General features: G+C 47.7%; 1 protein-coding gene across 2 annotated transcripts in view; it reads left to right on the top strand.

Annotated features, from left to right (window-relative positions):
* Window positions 1-13074, top strand: part of rempA (intraflagellar transport protein rempA) — a 50846-nt gene that overhangs the window by 27566 nt on the left and 10206 nt on the right. The window contains exon 2 of one of the 2 annotated variants that reach the window (XM_077636388.1): window positions 11535-11830. The exons of the other annotated variant lie outside the window; for it this stretch is intronic. Within the exon in view, the coding sequence (XP_077492514.1) occupies window positions 11535-11830 (296 nt within the window). The remainder of the gene's footprint in view (window positions 1-11534; window positions 11831-13074) is intronic. 2 annotated transcript variants of the gene reach the window in all.

The raw sequence follows: 13074 nt of genomic DNA, 5'->3' as shown, positions 1-13074 counted from the left end.
TACGTGATTGCCTTTCTGACCAAACGCACAGCAACGGTGGGATTGGGGGATCTGCGATCATCGAAGTGACGTCTTTACCACCCCACGCAAAGGCACGTCGCAGGGCTTCGCGATCTCACCAATGCCCTTCAACATCGCACTGATCGGACTGGCTCGAAGACTCAGCAAGATTTATCGCATCCAGCATGCAATGTATGCTGACGTTATCACGGTCTGGGTCAATCGAGGCACCCTAGGACAGAAGCAAGAAAAACTGCGGGAAGAGGCCAAGTGCGTGGAAGATAATGTCAGAGAAAGGGGCCTGGCATGCACCACAGAAAAATCAGAAATCCAGAGAGTGGGAAGAAACCCCACCAAGGAAGACCTAATAGTAAAACTATAAGGACAAAACATGCCTGAAAGGAGCATGATACGCATCCTAGGCATGTGGATCCAAGGAAGCAAGAAATGCAGCCACACAATCAGCTTACTCAAAAAATCGACATAACAAGTAAGCCGAATGATAACGAGGGTATCTCAAAGAAGAAGCGGAATGAGAGAAGGAGACACAATCATGCTGGTCAGAAGCCTAGTGGTCAGCAGAGTCACGTACTCGCTCCCGTAACACAACATGACCAAGAAAGAAAAAGAACAGGCGGAAACGCTACTAAGGAAAGAGTATAAGACGGCGCTACATCTGCCAAGAAACACGCCCAAAGATAAACTTACAAATGGGCCTAAGCAACACCTTCGAAGAACTCGCGGAAGCGCAGCTCAATGCACAGATAGCCAGGCTCCAGCAGACTGCCACCGGCCGCAAGCTCCTAAAAAGAATAGGGCATAACACAGACGGAATAGAGGATCGGGCAGCTAGCATCCCAGGCAGTGTTCGCCAGACACTGGAGATTCGCCCCCTACCGAGAAACATAGACCCGAATCTCCACGCCGCCAGAAGGCAGGCAAGAGCAGATGATGTGGAACGACACCTAGCCACACTAGAAAGCACAGTATACCCAGACGCGGCCCTATACCCATTGGCCCGCAACACTAGAATGCTTAGAGTCGTGGCAGCAGGGGTAGACCACACGGGAGAACCAATTAGCTGCGCGACCCTGAGAAACTGCACGGTTGCGGAGGGGGAAGAAGTCGCCGTAGCTCTAGCGGCGGCTGAAGGTTACCGCAGGAACAAATCTCTGATAATTCTAACAGACTCCAAAGCAACATGTAGTAACTAAACACAAGGCAGAGTTAGTAAGGAAGCACTGATAATCTTCCTCGAAACAGAGCCTCCTAACAAACACATAAAACACAGGATATTCTGGATACCGGCACACGCCGGGATAGAGGGCAACTCAAGGGTGGACAGCCTAGTTCGCGAACTCACGCACCGAGCAGGGCAGTCGGAAACCCTAGAGGCCCCCTTAACGGTGGAGCCGACGTATGCAGAAACACTTAACCACCACAGAGGACGGAGACTTAAATACGCCCCACCCCACACGTAGCTCACACAATACGAGGCAGTCAGCTGGCGAAGACTGCAAGCAGGTACATTTTTCAACCTGCACACACTACACAAAATGTTCCCTACCCAGTACAGGGATACATGTGCGTGGTGCGGGGCAACCCCCCGTTATACCACATCACGTGGGAATGCAAACGTAATTTCGCATTCCATAAAGTAAATAACCCAAGTGCGGAACAATGGGAGGGTCTGCTCACCAGCAGCGAGCTCGCAACCCAACAGAAAATTGTGCAGCACGCCTGCGAGGCAGCAAGACTCAGCGGTGCCCGGGAATAGCGGCGCCGACCTTACGAAGCAGCCAGACCTCACGACATGAAGACACCGGCCCACTGCCAATCTCTCTGAGATATAGAGCAGTGAAGTTTTCCATTCTATTCCATTCTCGCCTAAACCAAAAACGACTCCGGTAAAAATCACTGAGCGTAACTAGAATTATATTAGCCGCGTAAACAGCCGAATTTTGTATATTTACATGAAACACATTAGTAAGGAATTTACGACTGAATACTTTTTTGCAACTCCATAATTTGCTTTCATTAATATATTCTGTTCTATTCTAGTTCAAACATTTTGGCCGAGTAATACATGTCCCAGACAGCCGATGAAGCGTTTTATATTTCTCACGAATGCTGCGTACGTTTTCAGAAAAAAAATGTAAAAATGGTACTTCTTGGTGTATATTAAATAACACAAATGTATAAAAACTCTTCTCCTCCCAGTTTATTCCTGGCTGACACTAAAGTACAATGCTCCCGAAAATTTTGGAGCGTAGAAAAAAAAAGATATCTATGTTGACTTTTTAATAAAACCTAGTTTTGCACTCGTCTATAAACTCCAGAATTGGCATACGATCGAAAAGTTTCCTTACCAAAAAATACTGTGATATACTTTGGACAATGCGATAAAGAGCCATAAATTTTCTGGAAAGCAGAAATCGGGGAGGGTTTCGCACGAACTTTGGTGCGTTTAGCACGGAATGATGATCCCGCAGCATTTTTATCGCAGCACTATTTGAAGGGAATTTGCACACCACATGCTCCATTGTCTCATCACAGCCAACAGGCCTGGCTGTCGGCCACACCAATGAGGAATCAGTATCGGTTTGCCGAAGAAACGCCGAGCCACAGACGACGTAGAAAAGTTGTTTCTCGTTGCAGTGGGCAAGGTGGGAGACGGAATTGTAGGTCACGGATTCAGGGTATGCAGGCATGAGGGGAAAACTATGAGCGGATTCCAAAAGGCAAACGTGAGCTCCCGAGCAAGCGTTCAAAGCCTGTGTGTACTCTCGAGAAAGGAACGAATCCGTCGAACATCCTCGTTGTCGGAAGATCAAGTGGCCTTTTCCGCGCGGTGGTGTCCTGCTTCCGCTAAGTTCCGGCAGCCAGTGGTGCAGTATACATTGTGTTCCTTGAAGATAGCGCTTTGATACGGTTCTTAGGTTTAAGAGATATGTTCACGGGACCTCCGTCCAAGTGCACTGGTTTTGGGCATTGCAGGGCCGCTTTAAAGTAACAGAACATTCCTCATTGTTGAGGGTTCTCCGGACTATAAAGAACTCAGTGGCCGCGCGAAGGTTCGGCAGCCGTACGGTACGGCTGTTCAGGTGCTGTAGGAGTTGCCATGGGCGCACTAATATCTCGGAACATGCAAGCAGCAGAGTGCGTGTCGTTTCATATACTTTCTAAAAGGAGTCCGTTTCCACGCTTAAATTAATGTACCCATGTGCTTAAATTTATTGTTCATATGCTCTGCAAAACCAAAGCCGAAAATTAACTGTAATTCCCCAATTTAAGCTTTGTTCGGTAAAGCATAACGGAAATTTCGTTTAACAATTGTTGAGTGGACTCAACATACTTTTGGTTCATGCTGGCTTCCTGTTGACTGAACGACTCAAAAAAGCTTCAACACCAGACAAAAAGTCATTTTTGTAAGTAAAGAATTCGAATGTTTTTCTTTACTTTTTTAACGATTGACCCGAGAGCCGACGGTCGCAGCCGCATTTTTACTTTGATTACGACGAACAAGAAAAAGTAGCTTTGCATCTCTCTGAGCAGCTAGCTTTTCAAGTCGGAAAGCACGGAAGTGAGCCATGCGTATGAGAATTCCGCGGCGAAGCCCAACTAAATTCATAAAATTTATTTCCAAGCATGCGTGCTTAGGATGATCAGCTCTAGTTTCATGACCGTTCTCGTTGTTCGCCGCTTCCTGCGCTTATACTCACAGGGCACATACGCCGTATACGTTGCTGCGGTGTCTCAAAGCTCCCGTCTGTTTATGCTTCAGTTGTTTAGACCAAGCCGCGAAAGAAAGAAAACCCAGTACCAGGAAGCTTAGGTGCTAGTGTGTTCTGGTTTATTTATCATCGCGAATCGCCTAGCCCCCCCCCCCCCCCCCCCCCCCCCTGCATACGCGAGGCCTCATCAAAGACGACCGACGAGCTGGTGTAGCAGCAGTTAAATGCGCCCGCTTTTCCGCACGCGTGTGTTCATCGTTTTGCAGCGATGATCCCTTCAACCGTGCGCTGACGGTGAAAACAGTAGTAGTGGGTGCATCAAACACGCCGCCGGCGTTTTCCTGGAGGGGCGAGTCGGTCTGCCCGGCGCCGGCATTGATGGTCGAAGGCAAACACAGACGCTCGCGGCCATGGTTGTGTCTGTTTTTTCTTTATCCCCTGTTCCCCGAACTTCTGATAGCCTCAGCTTTGCGGTCCTATGGAGGCCATATGCCCGCAGAAAGAAAGCAGACAGTATACAGTCAAACGCGGGTGCTTCACAGTACACCAGCACATGTACAGGGTTGGTCTAAAGTTTCCAGGCCACAAGGTTTGCTTTTCACCGGTATATCCTGGCGCTTAAGATGCCGATAAAGCTATCGAGCTTCTCAGAGGTTAGAACGATACTTCTTCCACCCTCTACAGTTATCTTGGGCTTCAGGGGTGCCGGTAACTGCCCGACTACACTGCTAAAAAGCAGACCTTGTGGTCTGGGAACTTTTGTGCCACCCTGTACGTACATTATTTTCGCCCGTCGTTCTCATTGTTATCACCGATGCACCTCTATTTCAACAAACCTGCAAAGAGGTGGCACTTATGCGCGAACGGAGTTCATGTATGGTTAGCCACTGTCAAAGTACGCCAACTGGATCGAGACTGCTCGGACATGAGCCCTGCGATATTTTAGCCGCTCCCTTCCCAGTTCCATTTAAATACGATTCCCACTGCTTTCCTGCAGTGGCCTGAGAGCCGCGCTGATATGGGCAGAATCGGTCATTCAGAGTGGCAGAATGGAACGTCCAAGCATCATCATGCAGTCTCCGCCTGCTCTTAAGAATTCATTTTTTTTTTCGTGCTATCATCGAATGAAGCGAACCAGTGTTTCCTGTTAAGAACCTCCAACATGTTCTATTGACTGATAATTGTTTGCCACTTGAATTCTTGCTTTAAAGGACCTATATACCACAATATAAAGGCAGTGTTGCGCAGAGTTAATTGGAGAGATGCCAGGCGCCTTTGCCTTGCCGTGGTAGTCAGGCTGGTGATGATGATGATTGATCAAGAGACTACTTTGAGTGATGAAAAATCAGTAGATTTCACCAAATATATGGCTGCGTTGAAAGAAAAACTAGCGCAAATGTCATGTACCTACCACGATTCGCCACACACTTTTCCACACACAAATGATTGCCACTTTATTGTCAGTACATTAGCGGCGCCTGTAAATTGCTGGCAAGTTTTCCGGGTTTCTCGCTGAAGAAGCTTGTTTCCGAGGCGAACAAACGCGGAGATAATTGTGAAGGCCCAAACTATTCCACTGCTCTAAGGAGATGAAATATCTATGGATAAGTTTAAAGTCTCCTTAAGCGACTGTATTTTAGTACAATACTTTGACCACTTTTCTTCCATCGGCACATGAGATATTGTCAGCACAGCTGCATGTCCTTTCTTCTATTTTTTCTTCACTCATGCGCACATACACATCGGTGCATTCAGTATAAGGACAGTCATCGAGGTCCCATGTTTGTTTTCAATGAAATCTTTGCAAATGATGGGCAAGTGTGTCGATATATAATAATGAACCTTAGTTCATATAGTTTTCTACGTACAATCATTTTCGCTTATCATTTTCACAATTTTGTATACTTGCAAGTTTGGGGCCCTGCCGAGCAAAACGTAAAGTTTTGCTGAAGCTGAAACTTTTCCAATGACTGCATGCAAACTTTTCTGTTCGAATCAGCAAGAAAAAACTTTTGATAGCAACTGTCATTGCCGAAAAAAATTGAAAACATTGGTCGAAAAACTATGCGTTCCAAAAAAGGCACTTTTCAGCACAATCGTTGGTGAAGATGGAGCATGAACTTCCCGCTGAAATCTTCCTCAGTCCTTTATACATGGCATCAGGAAAAACTCGTACTATAGTATTTATTTTTCAGTTGCGTCTTCAAATATCCAACAATTCAAAAATGCAAAAAAAACTCTCAACTTGAATTGCCATTAAAAATTATGATAGTCAATTCTCAAAAATATTTTTGAATTACCTTCAGTAGGTCGTAATTCCCGCGGAGCAATTAAGCTAGAAGAATGCGGTGAGGGGCTAGTTGGTACGACATTCTGGGAACAATGAATAACTGCACAAAAAGGACGAGACAAGAGAGAAGAACCACACGCGAAAAACGCAGACTAACAACTGGTTTATTGCACCAACACGTCCTTCCTTCAACAATAAAGCGCATGCGCACCCAACACAAAGACAAAAACCATAATCATCTCGTGAAACCAAGAAACTTCAACTCCTTGCGGTACAAGTGTGTGGGATGCTATTTTGTCGAAGGACGAATCCCAACATAAAACATAACTGCTTATTAACGACGGCAGCGGACGAGCGTACCCACGCAACGCTCGTCTCGGTAGCCGAAGGAAAACAGCCGCCCTTCGCAGCCGGGCAGCCTGTTTTTGTAGCCACCGTCGGTGACGCATGCCTCGGGTGACGCAGCGGTGGCGCTGCGTCATATCGGCAACGCAGTCCAGCGTGTGGCCGTGTTACGCTGGGCCGCAGGATAAGAATGTAGAGGCTGCGCAGAAATGTGCGCAGAGTGTGTCGCCGAAAGTGTATTGAAGCCTCGCTAACGCATTTGTCATGCCCTAATCTCGTGATCTCCAAGGCTTCATTAATTTCACGTTCTTTCTTATGCCTTGCGCGTCTGATAACCGAAAATTGCCGATAATAACCGATAATTAAGCATTGCATTGTTTTCTTCAAAACTGTAAAATTAAATGCATAAACTAGTCCATATTTCATTCTTATAGTCTAACTGAAATTTTTCATTACTAAGACTAGTAGTTAGGAAATGGACTTCATACCAACTGCATATCGTTGCAATTCAGTTAGCACAATGGCAGAATTTTAGAGAATAGTTTGGAACGTTGTTTTCACTTATTAGCTTCGTCAGTAAGTGAAAACGTGATCAAATCTGTTTACTTCGTATGGCTTCTATAGGTCTGGCTAATATGAACCAGAATTTTCGTGCTATTCTTGAGTGTTTTGAGGCAATAAATTAATGGCTACAGTTTGGGCTCATTGGTGTGACATAGCGACGAGTAAACGTGGAAGAAACAAGACACAAGGAAAAGCCCAGAGTTTCCTCGTGTCCTGCTTCTTCCGCACTGTTTAATCATCGCTATTTTAAGGTAATTTTGCTTGGGAGCAGATTTATAAAATACTTAGCTTAAACTTTCGCAGTCTTTTGATCAAGCATAATAGTTTTGATGAAAGTTACTTCAAAGGTGCGCGAACTTTCACTTGTACTCGGTAGTTGTGGTAATGCACAATGCGCCAGGAAGGCCAGCATATCAATAAGCTACTGACACTTGTCTCCTCGGTAAGTCCGAGCGCTGCCGAAGAGATTCAGTTTTCACTACAGTAAAATATGAAGTTAGCATCGAGTGCAAGGCTAGCTTGGAAGTCGGAGAAGATGGTTAAAATCTCTCAGTTCTTTGCTATTATGAAGAAAACATTAAAGGAAGGCTACAAAATGTATTCCCCAGAGTTACACAAGGCATGTCCCGGAAAAATATATACACAGAGAAAAGCAGTGATATGAGATGGGGAGATTTTTTTTTTGCTTTTCACCACACTGAGGTTTCGGCAATGGGGTTTTCAAACGCAGTAAGACCTTGCCATTAGAAAAGAAAGGAGGTCATTCTTTTTGTGTGCATTGTGATATGTCAAAACACGTGACATGAAGTCATTCCATTATTTTCGACGACTTGTCTCACAGTCAGCACATGCGTGACTGCCTGTGTCCAAAATCAAGGCGCAATTTGACGAGTCCATTTACCAGGTATGGCAAATTATTCAATACAATTTTTTAGCTCAAGGTCATGAAGCATATGCCAGTGCGATCTCCCCACGTGGATTGTACGGTGATGCGGACATTATTTATTGATGGAGCGCAAACCAAAGATGATTAGCTAAAATTAGCTTATCAACTTTTTAATTTTTAGTTTCAGGGCGAAAAATTCTACTGCGAAATCGAACGCCGCGAAAATGGAAGGCAAGACCACATATTAAGAATTTCGCCATCGTCAACATGATTTGAGATATCTAACGTGAAAAAAAGTCTTTGAACGCTCAAGTTGGCTTTCTTACGTTCCTCATGTGACGACCCCCCATAATGCGCAGGTCCACACGGGACGGAGAGGCAAAGAGACACCGTATGGCTCAGTTTAAACAAACAGATATATTCAATAATTATACATGATTATGATTATACATCAGAGGCTGGGGTGTCCGAGCTTACGTGCCGACGACTTCATGGGGACGATGGAGGGGCTCCAGAGTTGAGCTCGAACGGTTGCTGGCAGAAGCTGCACGCCGTCGGGCTTCGGCGCTGAAGGCCCCCTTGGCGAATGATGTCGTCCTGAGCGTTTTTTTCTTCCGTACCCCTTGTCGATTTTTATATCCTTCTTATTCCCCACATTCCCTAGGTTGAGGACGCCCACGCCGGAGTGGGAGGGGCCTAGGGCTTTCACTTGGGCGCACAAACACACCACCGGACTTATGGTCTCGCCCCCGTCACGTGTTGAGTCCGAGGGAAGGAAGGTTGTCGTCGAGGTAGCGTCGGCTGTGGTAGACGGTCTCTGGCCCGCTGACGGTTCCCGCGGGTCACCGACCTCCGTTCTCTATCAAATGACACTCGCCACTCAAGGCCGGAACGCGAGGTCACTAAAAGGCCGGGAAAGTGGTCCCTTGTCCTAGGATGTGCTCGGGAGTGTTGGTGATGATGCCCGTCGTCTTGTCACGGGGCCAGGCCCGCCGAAACGAGGCCATTTGTCCCCGGCACGGTCACGGCAATTGGGGAAGATAACGCCCGTCTCCCCGCGGCGGCGGCGGCGGCGTTCGACACGTGCCGACACTATGGAAAGGGGGTCCGGTTGTGCTTAAACCTCTTCGTTTTGGTCGTTCACTCTCAACGAGTATGGCTCGGTAATTGGACGCAGCGGTCACCTGGGTCTTCTCCGTGCGGTCCATGGCGGCAGGCCCGAAAGCAATCCCACTCAAGTTGCTTGCAGCCATATACAGTAGAAACATGTGTGCTGGCTGCTTCCAAAACGAGACCGGCTGTCGCCGATCTCCTCTCTTCCAGCTGAATTGCTTTCCCTTGAGTGCTTTTGCCGCCACTGGGGGCTCCGTCTACGCCGCGCCGTCGAACGCGGACCCTCGTAGCACACACAAGGAACGTCACACTCAATCATCAAATGTCTTCGTGGAAACAACGTCGACGTCTTCTACGTCGTAAGATACATGAACTGCTTAAGTATATGCTGCTCGAATAAAAAAAATATATGCTGCACTAAATGTTCGAGTAAGCGCCATTTGATCACTGCCAACGCGGGAAAGCCAACCTAACGATTTTTCGATAGCTAGTTTGAAATGTTTAAAACCGCAATGCCGACTCTGACGTTTTAAAATCTCAGCTAGACTTCAACGTGGAATGCAAACTTGCTCCGTAAAACTAATAATCAAAACGTTGATTACTTGATTTATTAAAATTAGTCGATTTTAATTGCACTTTGCGACGTAATGTCCCCCTTGCCACACAATCAACATACGCCGAAATAACTTTCGCGGGGTTAAAAATAAAAATATTTATAGAATAATTTGAAGCAGCTGGTATAGAATACCGATGAAAGTTGTGCAAACGAAGGTGCTCCCGCAAGGATTTTCAGGCGACAAAAAAGGCGTTTCTCGTCCAAGGCACAGCAAAAGTGCTGTGCGTTGGCGTTGGTATAACTGGTGAAGAAACATTGGACAACTTGTTCTAGGCTGTAAATGAAGGCGTATCGAAACAGCCAGTGGCTTCGTAAGCCCTCTAAAAGAAAGCTAAAAGACATCAGCCTTTTACGCCTTTTTCATAGTCAGTTGGCAACTTTCGGGCAAAGAAAGAGTATGGAAAGGGAGAAAAAAGCGCGTGATATTCAGATACTGTACATACGGAATTTGGTTAAATGAGATGTAAGAAATGTTTATTACGAGGCCAGTTAACACCCTCGTTCCGGAGTGAAAGTGGTTCTGGACTAGTTTTTGGCCCTGAGAGGGATCGTTTACTGAGTGAAAATCTAGATTAACTGGTCCCCTTTATTTCTTAACAAAGTCCCGTAAGAGAATCCCACTTTTCTGTTTTTTTATTAAACTTGAAGGCTGTTGTAGCCGCCGTGGTGGCACAATGGTTATGGCGCTCGGCTGCTGACCCGAAAAACGCGGGTTCGATCCCGTCCGCAGCGGTCGAATTTCGATGGAGGCAAAATTCTAGACGCCCATGTGCTGTGCTATGTCAGTGCACGTGAAAGAACCCCAGGTTATCGAAATTTCCGGAGCCCTTCCCTATGGCGTATCTCATAGCCTGAGTCGCTTTGGGACGTTACACCCTAATAAACCACAAACCACACCCCTTGTTGCGACATACCAGCGTTCTTTAGGATTGAAAAATCGAAGGAGAAGGAATAGAGTGTGAATTGCTTTGGATATAAATCACATACGCTTTGCCAGTGTATTCTAGTGTTTTAGATATCGGGTTGTAGATACCTAGCTTTGCTTCCACGTTACGGATTCTTTTCCCTTCACTGTGTGCTTCTATATGCGTGGCAATTAGTGCTTGTGTGCGCGTGGTTGTTCCCAAAATGAAGATAACTGTGCCTCCGCGCCAGTCCTATTATTGTCCTGATGTGCGTGTCTTGAGCTTCCGGGTCTGCTAATCCAACACTGTGCTTTATTCTCTGCAACGTCAGCCAGAGGAGTAATTACGAAATGTCTTGTCCCAACTATATACGTGTTTGAGGGTTTCGGTAGTGTAAAACGTCGCTTCACATCTCGTTCCCGAGTGAAGTCACACGTGGACGAGGAACGAGACGGGCTGCTTAAGCTCTGGCCATGGATGGCCGTTTCATCGCTGCCCTGTCCGCGTGTGCGATTCAGCACTGACACGAACCTTGAACCGAAACTTCGTTAAGCCAGTGCGTTTACAGCCGAACAGACGTTCATGTGAACGGTGGAGACTCTAGAAATAGTAATATGGCAAGACTGTCGTTTCTGTAAAGAGAGTATATATACAAACGCGTTCCCTCTCGTTGGGTGACATACTGGTGCAAAAGTTCAATTTTAACTTAAATTAAGGTGGGAAAAGTCGCTACTTCCATGCTTACTATATTGCGATGGCGCTGCGTACACGTCCGCACGTGGCGTGCTTCGGTTATAACTGGACCCTAGGAATTTAGCTTTCACCAAAGCACAGCCACCCTGAATGGCCTTTGAAAGCTTTCTCCTCCAGTTCGAACAGCCGGTAGTATTCGTTCCAATAATAATATAAGTGCTGACGATGTAGAAACCACTAAAGGACAGTCAAGTGGTGCTGGCCAGCATGCGCGGCCTTTTACATTTGCTTACAGCGCATCGGAAATGCTGTTCAATTAATGTGGTGGGTATGCACTTGACACGGTTGTTGCGAATAACTCCCGCAACCCACGTGGCGGCGCATACAGGTGAGCGCCCTCTCGTGGCACCCGTGGGCGCCGCTGCTGGCACTGGGCTGGGACAGCGGCGAGGTGTGCGTGTGGGACGACCGTCAGGCGATGCTGCACGAGCCTCAGACGCAGCACAAGCGCGCCGTGTCCCGCCTCTTGTGGAACGGCACCCGCCTGGTGTCTATCGACGCCGTCGGCACCTGCATCGGCTGGAAGGCGGGCCGGGCCTTCGCCACCGCCTTCTACCACGAGCTCAGGGACTCGCTGGCCGACCTCGCCTTCAGGGACCGGCGAATCCTAGCCTCGCCGAGCGCGTACGTAGACCACAGCTCTGTGTCCTTCTATCAAGAAAAACTTGGTAGCTTCCCCCTGCTTGTCCCCCGATTTCAGGGGCCCCTTTCCTTAGTGGGAAGTGCGCCAGGGATCGTGCTCATGAGACACTCTAAACGAGCATGCACGCCCGCGATGCGCGACTTCAAAGTATACACCCCCCGTCAAAAGTCTTTAGGCCACAGCGTTCACTTGTAGTGGAGTGAACGTCCCTTTAATTTCTCCTCTAGTGGAGCAAGCAGCAAGCTTCTCTACCAGAGGAAAAAATCCGTCTCCTAGCATTTCAAGGCGCTGTGGTTCTTAATGGTGCCGTGGGGGCGCCATAATGCGATTCAAATGAAAAGCCTTCGACCTGCAGATTTTTGACCAAGACTGGACATTGCAGCAACGCAACGCAACAGGAAAGCCAGCAGAAAGCCTTGCGGGCAGCGATTAGTCACGATGCTGTAGAGTAATTTTGTTGGATGTCAACGAACAACCCGCAAGGCTCCTGATGTCCCTCTAAGAGCTGTCCTGCAAAACCCCTTGCAAACTTTGCAGAGCTATAATTTTTACAGCGTTAGCTGTTATTGGCAAGCGCCCTCGCTTCCGTAATGTCCGCGTTTGCGTCTATACGGGCGCGTCCGCAAACACGTGACCATTATCTGAGGTGCGAAGCAGGAAGGGAGCGCAAAGGGAGAAGGAGACGGAGGTGAGCCAAGTGCGCGCACGACAGAAGTGCGCAATAAGGGAGTGGCAAAGCTACGCATAGAGAAGAAGCTGTGCGCAGCGCGCCAACTTTTCTAATCAGTCGAACCCAATTGCAGAGACCCAATGCATCGACGTAGCAGGTCAGGCGCGGTAAAAGCTGTGCCATATGACGAAGTAGAACCGCGTCGTGACAAAACCTGGGTTCGGGACGCGGCGCGTAAGCGATACGCAACAGCTTGGAAAAACTCTTCGCCTGGAACCTGGCGGAAGGGGCATTAGTTACGGCGTCCTTGCCTTGCAGCATTAAAAGCACGCAAGGCAAGAACGCCGTAAATAATCCCTTCCCACCAGGTTCTAGGCAAAGCGAGTTTCCAAGTTGTTGCGTATCGAAAACATGCAAGGCAAGAACGCTGCGGCATTCGGAAACGCGAGGCTCGCCAGGACCTTGAAGTATACGGTGGACTAGAAGGAGTACGCTCCCGCGAAGGCGAGTGCGCACGTGAGGTAGCACACGAAGCGCGAAGGACGTCCAGATGCG

This window comes from Amblyomma americanum, chromosome 1, assembly GCF_052857255.1.
Source record: "Amblyomma americanum isolate KBUSLIRL-KWMA chromosome 1, ASM5285725v1, whole genome shotgun sequence".
NCBI lineage: Eukaryota > Metazoa > Arthropoda > Arachnida > Ixodida > Ixodidae > Amblyomma > Amblyomma americanum.
This window is presented reverse-complemented; position numbering and strand designations above follow the sequence as displayed.